General features: G+C 43.2%; 1 protein-coding gene across 1 annotated transcript in view; it reads left to right on the top strand.

Moving 5' to 3' along the window:
- CTNNAL1 (catenin alpha like 1) overlaps nt 1-23,083 on the top strand; it is a 474,086-nt gene that overhangs the window by 394,121 nt on the left and 56,882 nt on the right. Inside the window, exon 12 of the mRNA XM_082259226.1 lies at nt 4,722-4,759. Within this exon, the coding sequence (XP_082115352.1) occupies nt 4,722-4,759 (38 nt within the window). The remainder of the gene's footprint in view (nt 1-4,721; nt 4,760-23,083) is intronic.

The following is a 23,083-nucleotide window of genomic DNA, read 5'->3' as shown; positions in this document are numbered from 1 at the left end:
ATCTGTCAGGGAGCCGCTGCTCTCTTCAGGTTCGTATACTGACCCTGATTCTGTCAGTGAGGCTTCCCCATCGCTCTCATCTGACATGGTCAGTATACTGTAGGCCTCTGCACTACTGTACCACCGTTTGGACATTTTAGCAACTAAATTTACCTGTGCAGTAGTGTGATTCACAGGTAAAAAAAGCACGTGGTTGTCAAGGACTATTTTAACCACTACCAAAAAAAACTGCTAATGCTAGCAGGGATCAGGCCTGACTCTGCTAACACAGCGGTTTTGTGTGTTTTTTGGAAGTGACCGTAATCTATTGATCACTACACTTGCCTGGTGGGGTGGGGTGGGGTGGGCTGGGCAGAGGGATTAAACGCAGGTGCTGGCAGGAATCAGTGCTGATTGTGCAAACACCGCGTTTTGGAAACCCTAAACTATGGGGAGGCTAGTATAGGTCTGATCAGATATTGATCTGTTCGAACACTATACTAGTAATGGAAGTGTATGTGTGTGTATGTTTATGTATGTGGTAATCAAGGGGTTATTTCTAACTATGCCCCGGGAATCTGCGCTATCTTAGACTGACGCGAACACTAACTAATGTCACCTGTGACACTAATAATAGTGATCAGAAAAAAAAGTGACACTGACAGGGCAATGAAGGGGTTAACTTGGGGTGATCAGGGGGGGGGGTCAGGGGGTTTATCTCTATTGGGGGGTGGCGGGGACCTTAAACCTACTTGGGACATAAATGTACTCGCTAGCACTAACTGAAGTCACAATCATACTATCACAGATATACAAAAAAACACTATAAATTACCTGTGTATAGTGTGCAAAGTGACAGGGGGGAAGGGGTTAACTGGGGGTGATCAGGGGGTTAAATCTTTATTGGGGGGTGGTGGTTATCCGAACCTTAAAAGGAACGGCTGCAAGTGCTAAACCTGGTCACAAGTCACACTGATACAGGTATATAGAAAACTGCTATATACTGTATGCAGTGTGTTGTGACAGGGGGTGTAGGGGTTAACTGGGGGTGATCAGGGGGTTACATTTTTCGATCATGCGCTATAAACAAAAAAAGAGCGACAATTTTGCAAAAATAACAATATTTTTCACATTTTGTATATGAAATTCCCAAAATAAAAATGTAAAAATCAAAATTTTTTAACATTTTAGGCCAATTTGTTTTCTGCTACATATGTTTGGTACAAAAAATCGCAATAAGCGTATTTTGATTGGTTTGCGCTAAAGTTATTGCATTTACTAACTAAGGGAAAGATTTTTGTCATTTTTTTTTATTTATTTTTTTAACGAGTAGGCGGCAATCTGCGTTTTTTTTTTTTTTTGCGTAACTGCGACATCGCGACGGACAGATCGAACCCTTGACTGACATTTTTGACACTTTTGGGAGTACTAGTGACATTACTACAGTAATCAGTGCTATAAATATGCATTGTTACTGTAAAAATGACCCTTGCAGGGAAGGGGTTAACTTTATTGGAGAAGGAGGGGTTAAGTGTGTCCCTAGGGGCGTGCTTCTAACTGTGAAGGGATGTGGCTGTTTGTGTAACAACAGAGAAATACGATCCTGCATAGCAGGACCGTATGATCTCTGTTCTTACACAGGGGAGAATGACAGGCGGCTTTGTTTACATTAGCCGCCTGCCTTTCTCCCGCTGTAACCGACGATCGCGAGTGACCGGCGGACATCGGGTCCGCCGGTCACACGCGCGGACTGCTTAGGGAACGAGCGAGGGCGGGAGCGCGCCTCTGGCGGCGCGCGCTCACCCCCTATCTGCTTACAGGCTAGTGACGTACCCATACGTCACTTTGCCTGTGAGGGGCTGACTGCCGCCGTATATAGTCGTGCGGTGGTCGGCAAGAGGTTAAATGAGCTTAGGCCCAGAGAAGATAGATGGCACTGTTTCTGGATCATGTTCAGATATGGATTCTTCTTTGCATGATAGAGCTTTAATTAGCATTTTGAATAGCACGGTGAACTGTGTTTAGACAGTGATTTTTAGAAGTATTTCTGAGCCCATGCAGAGGTCAATCACAGGTTCATGCTAGTTTTAAATGCAGTGCCATCTGAGGGCCCAAAGATCACAGACATCCAATATTGCTCTGTAGATAATAAAATATTTAAAGACTTTGCGATTTTACATGGAGGAACATTATTCTGAAATTTAACAATTTTTAGATGCAGCTTTTCATAGACTGGCAAATCTTTTCCCATCTTTACTTCTGAGACACTTCTTAGGCCTCATGCACACAGGGCGTTAGAAAAAACGAGTTGCAGAGCCACTACCAACGCCAGGAAAAAAACAGCTGTAAAAATGTGCTTTTAGTAGCTTTTTCCATTGGCATTATTGTGCGTTTAGCCGCATTAGCTTTTAGCAGAGTTTTCTGCCTCTATTCAAACTCAATGGTTGCCTATGAGCCGTCTTTGATACGGCTTTAAGCCCATTGCTTTGAATGGAAGTCACATCCAAGTCGGATCATGATGATCCGACTTGTGGAGTGACTTGCGCTCTGAGGATCTTGAGGGGGAACTCCACGCCAAAATGGGAAAAAAATGGCTTCGGGGTCTCCCCCAGATTCCATACCAGGCTCCTCGGGTATGCTATGGATTTTGAGGGGAACCCCATGCAAAAAAACAGTGTGGGGGTCCCCCCAGAAATCCATACCAGACCCTTATCTGAGCATGCAGCCCGGCAGGTCAGGAAAGGGTAGGGGACGAGCGAGTGGCCCCACCCTCTCCTGGACCAAACCAGGCCACACACCCTCAACATGGGGAGCACCCCCCCCACCCCAAAGCACCTTGTCCCCATGTTGATGGGGACAAGGGCCTCTTCCCGACAACCCTGGGCGGTGGTTGTGGAGTTCTAGGGCAGAGGACTTATCAGAATCTGGACACCCCCTGTAACAAGGGGGCCCCATGTTCCCGCCAACCTATGTGAATGAGTATGGGGTACGTTGTATCCCTTCCCAGTCACCCAAAAAAGGCAGTGTAGTGTAAATAATGATGAGACCGTTTTGAGAAGTCCTTTATTAAAAATCTTCCTCCTATCTCCCCCCTCTTGTCTTGTCCGCTGCACAGGGCTCAGCAACGGAGTGGTGGCAGTCCCTTACCCCAGTGTTTAATATGGCCGAAACTGTCTCTATTAAGGGATTCATATCCCCATGCTGTGCAATATTGTTAAAAGACTATCTAACTTCATTCCCTTTTGAAGGTACACAAATGCTTGGAGAGGGATGTGGACCCTTTGATTAAGGATCAGTGGGAAGAGGGCTTGCAGGCAGTGACTTAATGTTCACTTAATGTGTCTCAGTCATGCAACTGTACATACTCCTAAGAGCTCTTTTCTCTCCTGTCAGGCTACATAGAATGGGTATTTTGGATTCCTCTAAATGTGGTAAATGCCTTAGGGACAATGGTGACTTGATTCACTTTGGAGATGCCCGAAACAAACGTTATTGGGTGGAAGTGTTGGGCACTATAAACAGGGTGTTCCAGATTTCCCTAACATTAGACCCTAGACCCTGCCTTTTGGGCATCTTGGATAGCCTTCAGTTGCAGGCCCATACGAGAGAAGCAGTTGCAAGAGCTCTTTTCCAGGCTCATAGGGTTCTACTCACACTGGAAATCGAATTCCCTTCCCATAAAGAATAGTTACAGTGTATGGGAGAAACTCTAAGATTGGAGAAGTATATCTACCAGCCACAGGAGCGGACCCCAAAAATGTAATAGCTTGTGGGGCCTATGGCTAGATACACCAGGATTTAGCCCATTGGAATTGGTGTTGGATAGATTATTTCAGGTACTTGTATAGCGCTGTCCATTTACGCAGCACATATATATATATATATATATATATATATATATATATATATATATATATATAGTAAATTCACATCAATCACTGCCCAGCTTACAATCTAAGTTCCCTAACTTAAATTCATACACACAGGGCCAATTTAGACGGGGTCCAAATTAACCTACCAGCATGTCTTTAAAGATTACAAATAGGCCGAGGATAATTTACTTACCTAATACTTTTGGAAGTGATATTATTACTGTTTTAACCACCCTGTGAGTGCTTCAATTGTTTTTAAAGTGACAGCAGAGATACTACTCCCTTTGACTTTATGCACAAGCATTATTGCTTTTTGTACATGACATATGTGATGTTCTTTACTGATGTTTTCGGGAATTGTGGATGTTTTCTGTTTTTATTTTCTGAAAAAAAAAAAATTATTTTCGGATTTAAAAAAAGGTCCACTATCGGCCGATGTCACAGAGCCAGTCCAAGCTCTGCAGAGATCCCGACTATAATGTTGGGATCTGTCTAGATGCCTGACGGCAACTGGCTTTCAGCTCTCTGCTGAGGGACTGAGCCAGCGGCTCTTGCCCCCTCCACAGTCCAGTGCTCCATTGTGCTCTGGAGAAGCAGAGCACAGAGTAGTGACTGAAAGTCACTGCTCTGTGCTCAAGAGCGGACACCACAACTTGAGCGATCAGTGGTCTTTGATTGCTCAGTTCTCTGTGTAGAGCCAGCGGTGGAGAGCAGCAGCATCATGTCAAAACTGCAGCCGTCCGGATAAATATGTATGTTTATTCCTGCACTTCTCTTTTGATGGAGACAGAAAGTTACATAATTATATTTAAAAATCTTCCCTAATTAATATAATCTGGTTTAATCGGTGATCTGTTTTTTTTTCAACAGGTGAGAAACGTACTTACCTTTCACTTCCAAGACCTGGGGTAAGTTCACATTCTGTGCGACACAGGCTACAGGTAAATGTTGTAAATCTTTATTGGTTCGCCTTTTCCTAAAGGGGCTTTGTGAAAAAAATAAACAAAATATCTTTAACCACTAATGGGCTCAGCATGTTACTGTCTAGGCCGTTTTTCAGTTTTTAGTGCTGTGATAGTTTATGCAACATTGTGCCAAAATGAATCCTATTTATTTTTCGATATCTATTTTCGGAGCTTTGTTCTGTTGGTATTAAGAGCAGTTTTTTTATTTCTTACTTTGTACTTGTTAATAAAAAAAAAACACCAAAAATTTTGAGGGGAAAAAAATTCTCCTTTTCTATAAATATATGAAAAAAATGCCAGGACTGTATGAACACCTCTAAAATGACCCCATTTTTTTGGAAGTGGACATTCAAAGGTGGTCTCATTTTATTTTTCCACATTTTTTTTTTTTTTAAATAAAGAAACTTGCTAGTATTGAGCTGTCTAAACAATCGGGTGTGCATAACCTTACAAAGTCACCCATTTAAGCCAGGTGCAAGTCTACTGTTATTAGTTGAAGTTCCATGTAGGATGAAATATTGCATTTCCTGCAGTGACTAGACCTGACTATGTAGATGTCATTGAAAAACTCTTTAAATGGCCTACAAAAACAATCCCCCCCCCCCCATATAGTTGTGTTTAGTGGCACTTCAACCCTTCCCCCAAAACAATACCACAGACAATGGTGTTAAGTGGCATTTTAATCCTCCCCATCATTCGTGGTCAGAAGCACCTTAACACCCCCCAATACAGTTCGACAACAATGGTGGCTGGCCAGTGGCATCCCCCCCCCCCGGAAAAAAAATCCCACAATCATTGGTGTTTAGTGGCATTTTAAAACCCAGACCTCCCTTACTGGTGGTGCTGGCACTTCTATTTTCTGTCGCCTCTTCCTCTTCAACTACTGTATTACACAGAGTTGCTCCAATCTGATTTTGTCACGATATTACTGTGCTTATGATGTGTTTTTCATAGGTCATGTGACTTTCGTAGGTCATGTGATTCTGCGCTTTCAATGCATTTCAACGGGGTGGTGCATTTTTTTTTGTGGGCCATCTCGCCCCCCCATCTGCCCCCCCCTCCACTGACTCTGGGCTTGTCGGGTGGCCTGGTCCACCGCCTATGGTGGGGGCAGGGTGCTGTGCTGGCGATGGGGGCGGGGGGGTGTCGTAGGCGACCGACTTTAGGGGGGGGCAGCTTTACCTGGTGGGCGCTCCTGCTAGGGCCCCCCCTTCCTGCCTGTGCCATTTTCTGAGGACTAGGGATCCCTCTTGGTGCCGTGCAGGGCCGCCATTTTCTTGTAGCCTTTGTGCTTATTGCCATGTTTGTGTAGACTGGCGGTCATTTTTCAGTGGTTTGCCATAGAAAATAGCAGCAGTCATGACAGTGGAGGCCTCTGGGTGGCGATTTTGGCGGTGGGAGCCCCTCCTCATCCTGTTTGCCGTTCATGCAGTGCAGATTCTTCTGGTAGCTGCGGTGCTTAGATTCTGCGGGATGTTGAATCTGGTGGGGTCCTCTCCCTCTCTACTGAGGATCGATTGGTGCTCTGTGGCTGGCAACCAGGTGGGCCACCAGAGCCGTGGGGGTTGTCCCTTAGCAGTGTTTTACACTTTTTTTGTGGGGTCCCCCTGGTGACTCATGGAGTCTTTGGAGAACATCTCCCTACCTGATCCCCTCTCTGAGGCTGCGGGGCCTTCTGGGTCCCATCCATCCATCGATGCACTGACGGCTGTCCTGGAGTCCTTTGTGTCCCAGGTGGAGGTGGCTTTTGGGCAACAGGCTGGCAAAGAAGTGCCCCCGCCTTCCCCTGCCTAATCTGTCTCATTAAATCCTGAATCTGATTTGGCCGCCGCAGACGTGGGTCACCCTGCTGGGTGTGCAGCTACGCGTTCTGAATCCTCAGATAATGAGGAGGATTCCTCCAACCGTGTATGAAAAGGTGCTGGTGGACGCACTGGTGGTCTTCACGAAAGTGTTGGCCCTGGTTCTTTTTACGCCAATGGGGGATCGCAATACTTGGGATACTTAGATGACCACCTTCTGCGAGCGGATTCTCCTCCTGCTCTGGTGGAAAATCACCATACAAGCTTGAGAGTGTTTGGTGTAATTCTGAATTTTCAGAAGTCTGCTCTGGTTCTGTTCACAAAGCTGGACTATGTGGGTCTGACTCTGGACTTGGCCTTAGCCAGAGTGCTCCTTCCTCTCGACAGACTCCAGAAACTGCAGGCTGTAATTCGTCTCCTGCTGTTCAACAGATGGTAATCCCTCCAGACTTGAATGCGGTTGCTGCTCCTGATGGTGTTTACCTTTGGAGGTGGTTCTGTTTTGCACAGTTCCATATGAGGCCCCTGCAAGGGAGATTCTGGCCAAATGGGACAAGAATCCGCAGTCTCTAGACAATCAGATCCAGCTGAGTCCTTGATCTGGTGGCTTTGTGCTTCCGCTGGGCAAAACTTTCCTCCCCTTGTATTGGACAGTGGTCACCATGGATGCCAGCCTGTCTGGCTGGGGAGGCGTCCTCTGCAAAATTTCTGCTCAGAGGGTCTGGACACTGGAAGAGTTCAGACTACCGATGTCTGATCGCTCAGCCTGTGCCTGGAACAGTGGATGGATCATCTTCAGGGATGTCCAATGCGCATTCAATTGGACAGTGCCACGGGCGTGGCTTATGTCAATCACCAGGGGGGCACAAGAATTTTTCTGGCGGCTCTGGAGGTAGCCAGCATTCAAAGATGGGCAGAACGGTTAATTTGAGTCTCCTTCGCCATACACATTCCCAGGGTGAAAAACTGGCAGGTGGAGTACCTCAATCTGCATGTGTTGGACCAAGGGGAATGGTCCCTTCACTCGGAGGTGTTTCATCAGTTGTGTCACCGGTGGGGCATCCACTAGGGGTGGATCTGTTGGCGTCCTGGCTCAACAGAAAGGAGCAGAGGTTTGTTGCTTGGTCACGGGATCCTCTGGCGGATGCCACTGATGTACTGGTAGCCCTGTGGGGTCAGTATTGTCTGATTTATGGCTTCCCTCCTCTCAAGCTTCTGCCAAGACTTCTATGCAGGATCAAAGTGGAAGGGATTCTGGTCATCTTAGTGGCCCCAGACTGGTCGCCGATGTTCCTTGGAAGTTTCCTCTCAGGGAGGATTTGCTGTCCCAAGGACCAGTCTTCCATTCTGCTTTACATTTGCTTGGCTGTTGAACGCCAGGTGCTGATGAATAGAGGTTTATCAGGGTCGGCGATTCCAACGCTGTTAAAAGCTAGGAAATCTACTTCTAGGAAGATCTACCTTTTTATGTGGAAGACGTACATTGCATAGTGAGAGTCTCTTGGAGTTCACCCTCGGCTCTTTTTTTTCTGGTGATTCGGATCTTGACCTTCCTTCAATGGGGGGTTGAGCAGAAACTGGCCTTGTGTGTACTTTTCTTCAGGGAGTTAGGCACTTGACTCCTCCAGTGCGGTCTCTGTTGCCACCTTGGGACCTGAATTTGGTGCTCTGTCTTTCAGAAGCCCCTTTTTGAAAATCTTCGGGAGATTCCCCTGCTTACAATGTCCCAGAAGGTGGCCTTTTTGGGGGCTTTCACCTCTGTGTGCAGGGTGTTGGAACTGGCGTTGTTATTCTGTCATTCACCTAACTTGGTGGTTCTCAGTGATGAGGTGATTCTTTGCCCCTGTATGTCGTTCTTTCCTCAGGTTGTCTCTGATTTTTATTTGAATTAAGACATTGTGTTGCCTTCCCTGTGTCCTAGGCCAAAACATCCAAAGGAAATTGCTTTTGCACCTTGGATTTTGTCCGGGCGATTAGGGTGTAACTGGCAGCTACGGAGTCCTTTTATTTTAGGAAATTAGACTCACTGTTTGTGCTTATGGATGGGCCTCGGAAAGGGTCGTCTGTTTCCTCTGCGACCATTTCCAGATGTGTCAGACAGTCGGTGGTTAGAGTCTATTCCATCTAGGGTCAGGTTCCATCTAGGGTCAGGTTCCTCCTTTCCCTGTCTAGGCCACCTCCTTTTCCGTCATCAGGCGTCAGTGACACAGGTTTGCAAGGCGGCCTCCTAGCCGTTGGTGCACACTTTCACAAAGTTCTATAAAGTGGATGTGTTGGCATCTGTGGATGCTTCCTTTTGGCTGCAAGGTTTTTTGCAGGCTGCTGTTTTAAAGGATCTGGTCCTCTTTGAGGGTGTATTTTTTTTTTTTTTTTAGGAGAGCTCCAGTTGTTTATATAGTTAGCCTTCTGAATTTTTTTCGCTGTCAAAAATTTTATGGTAAGTCAAAAATCCAATTTATTTTTTAACACCACAAGGAAGAGCAATGGACCAGTGTGAAGACATACATAAAAATGTAACCACTCGCTGACCAGCTGCCCTAGTTTTGCTGCGGCAGGTTGGCTCTATTACAAAAAACAACGTACCTGTACGTTGCTTCATGTAATAGATAGTGGGGGCACACGCACACACATCGATTGGTCAGAGGGGAAGCCAATCATCAAGGTCTGGCGGACGCGATGTCTGCCGGCCACCTGCGATTGCTCCCATGAAGACAGAATGGCCGCCTGCCTATGTAAACGAGGTAGACTGCTGTTCTGTCAGAGATAAACAGGGATCCTGTGTTCCTCCTATTTAGGCATACAGGTCTCTGTTCATCCAGTGAGTCGATCCTCCATAGTTAGAAAGCACTCCTTAGGAGCACACTTAACCCTATATTTCACCCCTATTGTTAACCCCTTCCCTGCCAGTATCAGTACAGTAACAGTGCATATTTTTAGTACTGATTTACTGTAGCAATGTCATTGGTCCCCTCAAAAGTGTCAGGTGTCCGATCTGTCCACCACAATGTCGCAGTCCCGCTAAAAATCGCTGATTGCCGCTATTACCAGTAAAAAATAATAAAATAAATAAAAATGACATAAATCTATCCCCTAGTTTGTAGACCCGATAACTCAAACTAATCAATATACACTTATTGGGATTTTTTTTACCAATAATATGTGGCAGAACACATATTGGTTTTTTTTTATTTTTTTTATTGGGAATGTTTTATAACAAAGTAAAAAATATTGGGTTTTTTTTTGTTGCACATTTTTTTGTTTTTTTTGTTTATAGCGCAAAAAAAAACAAAAAAATTAGAGATCAAATGCCACCAAAAGAAAGCTCTATTTCTGGCAAAAAAAGGACATCGTTTTTATTTGGGTACAGCGTTTCACGATTACGTAATTGTTAAAGTAACACAGTGCCGTATCGCAAAAAAAGGCCTGGTCATTAAAACCTTCCAGTCCGTAAGTGGGTAAAGGGATGCATTTTTCTTGCACTGAAAGTACAGATATTGGCTGACAGTAAATTCATATTTATTTAAATTTTTTATATTAATATATATATTATATATATATATATATATATATATATATATATATATATATTTTTTAATCCATTTTCGGTTTTGGTTTCGGCAAAAAAATTTCCATTTGGTGCACCTCTACTTGGAACTGCATAGCACTATGCAGTTTCCTTGCAGCTGCAATTTTGGAAAAGGTGCAGGGACCTTTTCCCTGCATTTTCTGTTGATACAGCAGACCATTCAAATCAATGAGTTGCTGCATCCACACAAACGCAGTCACAGGGAACCACAATCGTGTGAATTTAGGCCTATGGTAACAAAGTAAAACATACTGCATATGTATATACAGTAACACCTATTCCCCTAACTCCTTGTCTTAGTGTCACACAGTGAAAAATTCAGCAAATGTCTAGCTAGTGCTCTTTCTCTTCCGTACATGGGGGAAGAAAACAAAAAAACAGAAGTTTGGCAACTATTAGCATCTGTGGCAATAAAATGGTCTGTAACAAATGAAGTAAACAATATAATGAAAAATGTTTAAATGTGTGATGGATGTGGGTATCAGATCCCTGCCCTCACTAACTTGTGACAAAGGACTGGCCAATCTAACACCACGCTGTCACTTGCATAACAATGCCACTCTCAGCTGCACCCTGCAGAAAGATTTTTCAGCTCGCGGGACCACAATCTAGGTGCCAGCAGGCTGAGAACGATTGTCACTGAGCTAATTAAGCAATTAAACCTTTAAATGCCACCACCCCCATTTGGTCCGAGCAAGAGGAAGCTTGTCATTTTAGCAATGCCATTTATGATTTTAGAATAATCATCTGTAATACACACTGTCACCACAGACAGGTATGTTCAGAGGATTTATTCTATACAGTAGCACTCTTCAAGAGAAAGGTTCTTTGTTAGTTTGCATTAAGAGCTTATTTTTCCAAATAAGGTTTTAATAATGAAAAGGTCAAAGTTGGTGCAAATTAAATATTTACAAAAAAGGGTGTTTCAAAGTAATAGACATAATTCAGAACAGAAAAATAAGGTAGAATTGAGGCGGAAGAATAGTTCAGTCGAGGAGCCAGGTGTTATCGGTTCTCAAACTTGACAGATGTTCCGGCTTTGATGGTAAAGGAGAATTCTCAACTGGTTAGGGATCTCTTTTTATCTGGGATCAAAGGGGTGTTGACAGATGCTCCTGACCAATAAACGGAGTGGCCATGGGCTGTCCTGGGGTTATGAAAATATCAGGTCACTCCTCTACAGACAGTTTAAAACCACTTTTGATATCTTCCAATATGTACCATTTGCATTCTTGAAACTGATAGAATATTGTTCAGCATTGAATTTTGCGTCCAGGGATACTACACACAGGATAGCTCAGATAAAATTGTCACCCAGGGAATATCTGACAGCTATCTTCCCTTCTATATGTGCTAGGGTGGTCATGTATGACCTTATTTTGTTCAGTACAACATTTCTCATTCAAATATATACTTGGTATTAATGTGTTATGTTCCTGTCTGAATTTATGAATCATGTGTGGATTGGGCAGAGCTCTATGATTGCCTTTTACGATCCTCGTTAGTTCTGGTTATCTTTAATAGATTTGGTCAAAGTTTTACAATAGGCCTGGACAGAGGAAACAGATATTCTGCCAGGACTCAATTAGTGGTTTACAGCTCTGCACAGGCCTAAGAGCTGGTTTTTGATGTCTTTTTTTTTAATTTAAAACGTTTTTATTTATTTTTTTTCAAGATACATTACATAACCTCTTACAGGTGCCCTTTGAGGCAGGAACATTTCCTTTTTCAACAAGGTTTAAACATTATTGTGAAAAAATGAACACATTGTGAAAAACAAATTGTGTAGTTTCAAATAACAATCATTTTGATGTGGACAGACAAATTCAATATTGAAAGAAAAAAAAGTAATTGTGTACCTGAGTATATTACCACTCAAAAAAAAAAAAAAAAAAAGATTAAAGGGATATCTTCATAGATGATTGTGAGTATATCTCATACCATATTATATGAGATACTCCATAAGAGTGCTATTAGAGATTGTGAGTGAATCTCATTTGTGTTATAAATTATACTCAGTGGAAGTGCTATGGGACAAAAAATAAGCCATTTCAATTGTGACATAATGTGTACGAGAGAACAAAAAAAAAAAAAAAAAGGAAGGGGAGAAATCCCCCTTCAAATAATTACTAAGATATAATAAAGTGTTAGTGCCTTTGAAAAATATATCAGTGAATACTTATTGAACTATATGTCAGTGAAAACTGTTTTTAAATCCACGTGCTCACACCAAAAAAAAAGGAAAAAAAAAAAGAGAAAGGAGTTTCCTGCACTCTTTAAAGGGCATCTGAAGCGAGAAAAAAAAAGTACTACCCGGGCATGTGCTGCGTCCAATGGAAAAGGGGGATGAAAAATAACAAATCCTATATTCAGCCACTCTGCCCAACAGTATGTATCATATTTATCCCCCTTTGGGGGCGTCTACTGACATATTAATATGAAAAGATGGGATAAAATACATATGCAAAACAGAAAAAAAAAACACACAACAACTCAGGCCGGGTCGGGGGCATCCGTCGGCACGTTTCCTGGGCATAACAGATGGGTCTCCTTAGAATTAGTCAATATGCTGTAAACAGTCATCAGAGCATATGAATTGAGACCACGGTAACCAACAAGTCCGGGTTCGCTCTTCAGTATTATTTAAGGAAGCAGTCAATACTTCCATACAGTGGATTTCATTTACTTTAGCAACCCACATTTGCCGGGTAGGGGGACATGGCTGTCTCCACATTGCCGGAATACAGGCTTTCGCAGCATTGAGTGGATGGACTGTCAATGATTTCCTATATTTCCTGGTTGATCTTCGCTTGAGGTGGAGCAGGCACAATGCAGGATCCTCTTCCACCTCCTCCGAAGTAAGTTCCTTAATCACCAGGGCAACCTCCCTCCAGAAAACCCTCACAGAAGATGTGTATCATCGTTCCTCCTGCCCAAAAGATGTGTATCATCGTTCCTCCCTCGGCACCACATCTCCAACACCTATCTGGAATTTTTCTGTCCATTCTATGTAGAATCGCAGGGACTCTGTACCATCGAGTGAGAATTTTATAGCTGACCTCTTGATATCTGCTGGCCAAAGAGGCCCTATGTACTAGGGGTAAGATTTTGTTGATTTGCTGGGGGGTAAAGGAAACGTTGAGGTCACGTTCCCATTGTCGCAGATAAGGTAGAGGTCGTTCGTCCGCTGTATCGCCGAGCATCGAATAAAAATAACGCCTGTGGGATAGGCACCCCCCCCCCTTTACATAAGGACTCAAATGGAGACAATGAGCACGGGGTATAGCCCAATCTCTGTAAATGGAGAAGGAAGTGTCGGATTTGGAGGATGCTAAGAGGGTCTAGATTCAAATCCGGCCATGCCTTAATCTCCATATGAGTAGGTGGATCTCTCTGTACCCAGACATCCATAAGGCGAGCCCTTCCGGCTTGAGCCAGAGCTATCGCCTTATCGCTCGTGCAACCTGGGAGGAATTCAGGGTTGCCCACGATTGGTGTCATAGGAGATATCGAGGGCGCTACCTTATGATGGCATTGTGCCCTCCGAGATTCACGCAAGGTAGCCCCAATCGTCGGGTGAGATTTCAAAGGCTCATTCGCCGGAAGGGGTGTCCAAGGGGCCAAAGGCATAGGTCGGCCCGCAATCTTATTCTCCAGGAACACCCATTGTTTTGTGGCGGCATTACAGTGCCAATCCAATACCCGCATAAGGTGAGATGCCCTGTAGTATTGAAGGAGATCTGGTAGACCAATCCCCCCCCTCGCCTTGGAAAGAGTAAGGATTCGCATCCCAATCCGGGGGGATTTAGTAGCCCACACAAAGGATCGGGACAGCGATCGTACTTGGGGAAAAAACGCTCCAGGCACTGTTATTGGCAAGGCCTGTAAGATATAGAGTAAACGTGGCAGTATGTTCATTTTGAGTGCACTGCACCCGGCAAACCAAGTCAGGTTTTTGATGTCTGATTTGACATAAGGCTCTTTTGAAGTGTAGAACCTATGCATTTCATGAATTAGAGGAGGAGGGAGGGGGTAATCACTGCGGCAATGTGTAACTGTTCTGCAAGACTATCATGGCTGAAAAACATGGCCGCTTGCTACAACTTTTCGTGTGTCCAGTAAGGGATATCATTACAAAGTGGTCATCCTATTCCTTTGAAAAATGTTGCCAAATTCTTGATTTGTTTTACAGAAGCAAAAAAGGAGTATTTTTCACTTACTTGAAAAGCCTTAGACACCTTGTGTTTGTTGCTTTGGGTTTATCCTCTTCTAAGTACTTTCAAGTTTTGATTTTAGCCAGCATGTCACTTTAGGGGAATATTGTCACTTTTTTTTTTTCTAGTTTTGCTGGCAGTATAAATAGCCGTTCAGGATATAAAAAGTTGTGAAGATCCTGTTCAAATTGCATGACATGTCTGAAAATTATTCCTTTCATGTATGCTTACTCCTCAGAGCAATGTTTTCTGTAATGAGAAGTGCTTCAGACCATGCATTGGTTTCAAGCGCTATCAAGCCTTTAATCATTTTAATTTGGATTAAAGTAATTTACATTGAACGCAAGAATCTTCCTCATTTTGCTCACAGCATCACATTTGCCTGTCCTGTGGCATGTTGAAAAATGCTGAAAAATGCGTGTATCACAACAACGGAATATGTTGAATTCAAGTGTTAACCATCTGGAAACGCGTGCATTTGTCAGTTCTGATTGCAGCATGAGCTTACAGAGCATATTTCTTGCTAAAGGGAAATCTGATCACCAGATGCAGCAAACATTTAGCCTTTTAATAATGTAATCCTGTGGCGATTACCGAGGAGAAGTATGTGCGCTTTCAAATCGTTAACTATGGAATTAAGACAACCTAGAATTATACTTTTTTTGTAAAAGAAAAGGATAAAGAGAACAAATGCGCTACCCGAGGAAAAAGGTGATGAATAAATAATATTAAAGTGCAGTATCGCGTACTATAGAAGGGGAAAAAGCAGCCAATCCTATTCGGTGTCCCCACCGTATGTAAAAATGTGTAAAAGAAGAAAAATCGGTGCTAATTGACATAAAGTATGAATAATAAATCGCACTTAGAATAAAAATATTCAATAAAAAAGGAGAAATTATCCATAAAGTGACTGATAATGTCAGGTGATGTAAAGGAATAAGTGATAATAAATCGCACTTGTAATCTTCACAGATACAGTATTAAACCAGTGTAAGATATACAAATATAAAATGTAAAAATGAGATCCACACAAATGATGTGTTGAAGTGCACGTGCTAAACCTGAAATACCAAGTGCATAAGTGCAGATGAAGGATGAGCTGACACAAAAAAACAGCAAACAAAGTGTGAATCAGCAGGTGACTGCTAATAGCAAAATCCAAATGACCAACGCTGAGTGTTCAAAAGGTGGAGAGTGTGACTATAAAAAGAAACAAATCAAAATATAAAAATAAGACGTCCATATGGTGAACAATGCAAAAGTGATGGTTCCAATAAATAGTGACTTTTGGACTTTTGGTGTTGATTCCACAAGTAACAAGTGACTTCTGTGATTCTTTACAGTGTTGCCTGTAGAGATGGCGTGTCACTCCAGTGAGCTATAGTGGCCAATAAGTGCAATGGCCGCTCACCTCCATGCACACTCATAAGAGCGTGTTGTGATAGTAATCACCAGGATCTGACACAGGCCTCTCTCCCCAGGGATAAATGGTTGGATGAAATAAATTAGAAAGACATGAATCCCTCTTTCCCTCTCTCCTCAGTGGTAGACAGCTCACACACAATGGCAGTATGGGGATAGCAGATCGCTAATATGCCACAGGATATGGAAGTCTTTTTGCTGCTCCTCGCTCAAGTAAGGGGACAATCATAGAAATGATGTCATGGTGCAATATTCCAAAGAACCATTTATTAAAAAATTAAAAGCACTTACAGTTCAGTACAAACAAACGAGCAGACCACCGATGCGGTATTATCCAATACTTCCGGTTACGGCCGTAAACCGGAAGTGACATCATCTGGCTCCTCCTAACGCGTTGCGTCACCACACGTGACTTTTTCAAGGGGTCAAAGGATTCAAGGGATACTTTTTTTATAGTTTTTTTTTTTCCCCTCCTGAAACACTGAAAATCGTTTTCAAGAAACAATTTTTAACTCAAAAAAAATTGGGAAAAAGGTTTCTAAAGCTAAAACTTTTGGGAAGACTTTGAGGTCACGTTCTCTATGAAGGAAATTATTACAACCAATGTCAGGTTTTATTGTGGTTTGTGTTCTGTTGGAGAGTTTTCCTTGTACTCGGTGTCCAGTAAGGACACACGGTTTCTATGTATTAAAGTGAAAAACCTTCTGCAAACCCCCCCCCCAATACATACCTGGGCACCCTCTCGATCCAGCGATGTCCACGAGAGCCCTACCTCTTCGGGGACTAGGACTCCTGATTTTTTATTGGCAGCAGTTGGCTCCTGCTGTTAATCACAATCAGGAGACAGAGGGGGCGGGGCCAAGCCGTGGCTCCATGTATAAATGTACACAGATCAGCTACTCGCGTCCTCCCATGGCAAGCTGCTTGCTGTGGAGGCACCCGACAGGAGGGAGGAGCCAGAAGCCTCGGCATGGGACTTGAGGAGGATCTGGGCTGCTCTGTGCAAAACCACTTTACAGGTAAGTATAACATGTTTAATATTTTAATGAAAAAAAAATAAATTAAAGCTTTACAATCACTTTAAGTGGTTATCTCCACAAAGTAAGGTAGATTCTCTTAAGACAAGTGTCCTCATTGGAATAGTTAACGTCTACAACTGTTCCAGTGACAACTCAAAATTTTGGATTTTCCCTCACTTTCAGTCAGCTGAGAAAGGTTATTAGAACACACAGACCGCAATAAGGACAAACAAGGCTTTCTTTATGTGAATATTGTCCTGCAGCAGTAATTTTTTTCACAATCCTTAGACAATTAAACGTAATAAAAGTAAACAAAAGGCATTTTTTTCTTTTTTTGAGCAATGTTAATTTGAACGTAAATAGTGTTACTGCACACAAAGGTGTGCATTTTATTCTTTAATTTGTCCTGTTTAAAACACTAAAATTATGCTTTTGGTATAAAGAATTACAAAGTTATTTACAAATGAAGAAAAGTCGATTTTTTCAAATTTGCGCTTTGTTCAGTGTGGACTGGACGTACTAGCACGCCCTGTGTACAATGACATGTTTTTGGGCGTGTCTAGTATGCCCAGAATCTGCAACTGGTTAATCTAGATCTCTCATCGTCAGATTGCTACAGTAAATGCACAGTTATGGCCCAAGTTATAGGACAGGAAATAGATCGGACCTTTGTTGGTTACTAATTAGGTAGTAGCAGCCAAGTAATTTAAACGCCAAACATGAATGGTATTTTGCAAAATTCAGCAAATTGTGCCACTGGGAATTCTTGCATTGGTCTGACAATTTACGCATCGCTTTGTACATTTACAACTTGTCTTTGGAGTGTGAGAGGGAACCTGCAGTACTTGGAGGAAGCCTACATAGGCACAGGGCTGGCCCTACCATGGGTCCATTGGGCCCAGATGGCCCTTTAAGAGGGGCGGCAAAATGGCGTCCATTGCAGCACTAACACTCTCGGCTTGGAACTGCGCATGCCCAGTTCCGGAGCCGCCTGAGAGTCTCCAATGATAACTATGACACTGCTTCTGCTGCTATTAGTTCCCTCCCTCTTGCCCAGCATGCCTTATTTGACTTCATCACAGCAGATGCCACTAAAGGGAGGAGTGGAGCCTGCAGTGTTACATAGTTACATAGTTAGTGAGGTTGAAAAAAGACAATCCATCCAGTGTGTTTTCTTTTAACCGTACATTGTATACCCCTGTATGTTGTGGTCTCGAAGGAGTCCATCTAACAGTTTTTTTGAAACTATCAATGCTCCCTGCTGATACGACTGCTTGTGGAAGAGAATTCCACATCCTTACCGCTCTCACAGTGAAGAACCCCTTACGCATTTTAAGGTTAAACCGCCTTTCCTCTAGTTTTAGTGAGTGGCCACGTGTCTTATTGTATTCCCTTACTCTGAATAGTTTGTTCCTTATGCCAGGGTCGCCAGTACAGTATTTGTACATTGATATCATATCCCCCCCTCAATCTTCTCTTCTCCAGAGAGAATAGGTTCAGTGCTTGTAGTTTTTCCTCATAGCTGATGTCCTGCATTCCCCTAATTATTTTTGTTGCCCTTCTCTGGACTCTTTCCAGTTCCAGCACATCCTTCCTGAGGACCGGTGCCCAGAACTGGACAGCATACTCCAGATGTAGCCGGACCAGAGTCTTGTAGAGTGGAAGAATAATCTCTTTATTTCTGGAGTGAATCCCCTTTTTTTATACATCCTAGTATTCTGTTGGCTTTACTTGCAGCGGCTTGGCATTGCATGCCACTGCCAAGCCTGTTGTCTACCAGTACCCCCAAGTCTTTTTCCATCCTAGACTCACCCAGAGGTTCCCCCCCTAGTGAGTAGCTTGTTTTCTGTTTTTTGGCCCTGAAGTGCATTACTTTACATTTTTCAACATTAAACTTCATCTGCCATGTAGTTGCCCACCCCGTTATTTTGTTCAGGTCCGCTTGTAAGGTTTCCACATCCTGCATAGAAGATATTGGCATGCCTAGTTTAGTATCATCTGCAAATACTGAGATTGTACTAGATATCCACTCCTCTAGATCATTTATGAATAAATTAAACAGGATTGGTCCCTGGACCGAACCCTGGGGGACCCCACTTTCCACACCCGCCCAATCCGAGTACTCCCCATTAATCATCACCCTCTGGACTCTCCCCTGGAGCCAGTTCTCTATCCAGGTACTCACCTTATGGTCCATACCTACCTTCCTTAGTTTGTACAGTAAGCGTTTGTGGGGAACGGTGTCAAAGGCCTTTGCAAAGTCCAGATACACCACATCCACAGGCTTTCCTTTATCTAGGTGGCAGCTCACTTCATCGTAGAAGGTTAATAGATTGGTTTGGCAAGAACGATTTTTCATAAATCCATGCTGATTGCTACTAATAATACTGTTTTCATTACTAAAGTCTTGTATGTGGTCCCTTAACATCCCCTCCAAAATCTTGCAGACTACAGATGTTAGGCTGACCGGCCTATAGTTCCCCGGGATACACCTCGGCCCCTTTTTAAATATTGGTACCACGTTGGCTTTTTTCCAATCAGCTAGCACCATACCCATCTGTAAACTATCCTTAAAGATCAAGAATAATGGTCTGGCAATCACCTGGCTGAGCTCTTTAAGAACCCTCGGGTGCAAGCCATCCGGTCCCGGTGATTTATTTATGTTAAGTTTCTCCAGTGGTGGACGTAGTAAAGCCTAGCAGAAGGTAAGCTGGCTCTGGGCTGAATGTTGTAATGTCGGTGGCTTGTCTTAGTGGGCAGGAGGAGGAGGAGAGGGGCATGGTCTCTCTGTGGCAGACTCCCATGTGACGCTGTTAGATCGTTTTGGTTTGTTTTTTTGTGTGAGAGATTTGCTCTGCTTCTGAAGAGAGAATGTTTTCTGAGATCTCCCCAAATCTCTATTCCACCTTCTTAGTCTCTACTCATTACCTGCTCACCAGTCCAGTACACAGCCTCCTCTCCTACATGACCACCTCATGTATCTGTGGCACTACAAATCCAAGCATGCCAGAAGAGGGGAGGCAGCAGCAATGAACAGATTGGGTTGATAGATGAAAATTGCTGGTGTATAGTATGTTTGGACAGTGTGCCTGTATACTGTATGAACAGTTTAGATTAAAACATTTTGCTGATTAATGGTCACAAGGTGTTTATATTCTAATAAAAATATATATTCTTGTTTAAAAAAGTTGTGAGCACATTTGGTGTGGCAGCACTCTAAAGTATTTTTTTTTTGTTTATAATGGAGTGATAAGAGAGGGAGTAGTGGAGTGATAAGGGAGGGAGGTATAGATTGGGTGACAGAGAGACAGATAGATGAAGGGATGGAGCAAGGCGTGGATGGAGCAAAGCAACGGGTTGATGGAGCAAAGGATAGAGGGATGGGTTGATGGAGCAAAGGATAGAGGGATGGGTTGATGGAGCAAAGGATAGAGGGATGGGTTGATGGAGCAAAGGATAGAGGGATGGGTTGATGGAGTAAAGGATAGAAGGATGGGTTGATGGAGCAAAGGATAGAGGGATGGGTTGATGGAGCAAAGGATAGAGGGATGGGTTGATGGAGCAAAGGATAGAGGGATGGGTTGATGGAGCAAAGGATAGAGGGATGGGTTGATGGAGTAAAGGATAGAAGGATGGGGTGATGGAGCAAAGGATAGAGAGAAAGGTTGATGGAGTAAAGAATAGAGGGATGGGTTGATGGAGCAAATGATAGAGGGATGGGGTGATGGAGTTATGGAAAGATAGGGAGAGGCAGAATAATAGAGGGATGAAAGTAAAGAATAGAAAAGGTGAAGGAATATAGGGCACAAGGATTGTTGGATGGAGTAAGAGATAAAAGGATGTTGTAATGGTGTTATGGAAAGATGAAAAGGGATAGAGTAACGGGGGTGAGAGTGATGGAGTGTGAAGAGGTTGGAGGGACCTACAACAGAGGGTTGGTAGGATGGACAGTTGGATGGAGACAGGAGGTGAAGGAGGAATTGGATAATGGAGACCGGAGGTAACGGAGTGGTGCTAAGTATAGAGCTCCTGATGTTAAGGGGGACTCCTGATGTGAAGTAGGGGTGCTGTTGAATGTAAATCTAACTTCCTGATAAATTTAATTTTAGTTTTCAGGATATAAAATAATGGATGTGGATGCCTTTTGGTGTGGGGAGTTTTCTTTTTTTTTTTTGGGGGGGGAAGCAGCATTTCATTCTTGGACCCCGGCAGCACAATATCTTGGGCTAGCCCTGCCACACCCAGACCCCTGTTGTGCTGGTAATTGTGACATCTTTATGAAAGCATATTTTCAAAAACATGATGCATTCTTACACATTAAAAATGATGACCAACTAATTGGCTTCTTCTATGTCCACAGTATTGTATATCATCGGTTTAGCGTAGGCGGTAACAGAGTAGTGATGCAGTAGCTATGTGTGGGGGGGTTATGCTAACCACTGATTTTATACACTGAGCCACCTGAAACAGGACCTCCTATGTATTAGGGTCTGAATTTGACATGAGCTACTTCTGATTTTTATTTAATTGGGCACCAAAACATGGCTCTTGTATTTAAAAAAAAAAAAAAAGGGATTTTTCATAGCTTTTAATAGGCTACCATGGAGTTGCATTTATGGTACATATAGGGTTCTATACAGGTCCATGGCCATGGACCATTTGTATGGAACCCAGATCCTGAAGACCCCTTTAAGAGAGTGTCTACCATGGTGCCTTGGTGGGTAAAGCCTAGACAGGACAAAGAATGTGGGCCAAATAAGAGGGGGTTTTCTTGTGCCTTTTTATTTATATATTATATATATATATATATATATATATATATATATATATATATATATATATCAGTTCCTGAACCATGTCAACGGCCTTGTATTATACATTGCATTCTTATTCCACAATGCTATGCACACAAGCGATTTATAAATGCACAGGTGTTAGGGGGTCTTGCATTCTTATTCCCTAATTTACCGGTAATCGTTTACCTATTCTAATTTGGCCGGTCCTTTTTCCAGCTCCTTACCTTTCTTGTTTGTGATGTAGTGCTTATAGGGCTCCTAGCTGTGCACTTCCAGCCCTCATTTTCTGCTGACAATGCAAGCTGATCATTTGTCACACTGCCTGCTGCTGCATTCTGCAGAGACACAGCCGTTAGAAATCAGTGCCTGGTTTGCTGCAGCTCCCTTAAACTGAACCCACTGAATCCACATCCATTCCATAAGTAACCTGAAAGGAAAGACCCTCATTTGGCAATAGAGGATAACAGGCACTTGAAAGTAGGAACACTTGGGACAAATGGCTGTGAATCATTTACAGGCCCCGGGGAAAATGACAAGATCCTCACTAGTTCAACTATTTGTTCTGGAGCAAGGTCAAACACAGACAAGGTTCCAGTCCTCTAACCCAGACTCCCTTACAGGCGCATAGCATGCGACCGGTTTAACTAAGGCTCTGTCCATACCTGAGCATACTATAATTGTGGCAAAACACGGGACATGTTTGCGATGCCATTATTTCTTAATGACACCCCAAACACGGTGCGATTTTGCCACGATTGTCTAGTGACAAAGCGCACTGAAATTGCAGCAAAAATCCTTGCGCCAAATGCTCTGGACTCTGTGCCATGATTTTTACATGAGCTTCTTTGGAGCGTTTTCTGGACTGAGGAAGGCCCATTCAAATGGTGCCACTTCAAAAACATGCCAAAAAAAAAGCTAAAAAAAAGTGGTGCAGCTAGCACTGCACTACGCTTAGGTGTGAATGGAGCAGAATTTTCAGCCACTGTGTTTGACCTATTCCAGAGGCTTTTGCCACTTCAGGAAATAGAAGGGGGCTATTAGCCACAAGTGCCCTTCTGCATCACTTCCCTCAACTACATTTCCACCTTAAAACCAGAATTGACTGACACTTTTGTCATGGGGAATGCAGATATCCTGGCCGAGGTGCCCTAAGATTTTTCTCCACTAAAATTTGGGCAAGTTATTTCTGTACCCTTTTGCTATATATTGTTTACAGTGGGTTTATTGATCAAAGATGTGTGTACTAGCTTTTGGATAGATCTGCCTAGTGCTGCACACCCCCCATATGTTCAAAAATGCTCAAATACAAGGGATTTTTCTAAAAATAACTTTTCTATTCTGGATCTGGCAAGTTGGGCCTTATACAACGATTTGCAAAAAAACAGGTTGTTCCCCTTCCTGAAAACTTTGAAGCCTTGTATTATATGG

Source organism: Pelophylax lessonae (assembly GCF_965119305.1).
Source record: "Pelophylax lessonae genome assembly, chromosome: 5".
In the NCBI taxonomy this organism is placed as follows: domain Eukaryota; kingdom Metazoa; phylum Chordata; class Amphibia; order Anura; family Ranidae; genus Pelophylax; species Pelophylax lessonae.
The sequence above is the reverse complement of the archived record's forward strand: the minus strand, read 5'-3'. Positions and strand labels throughout refer to the sequence as shown.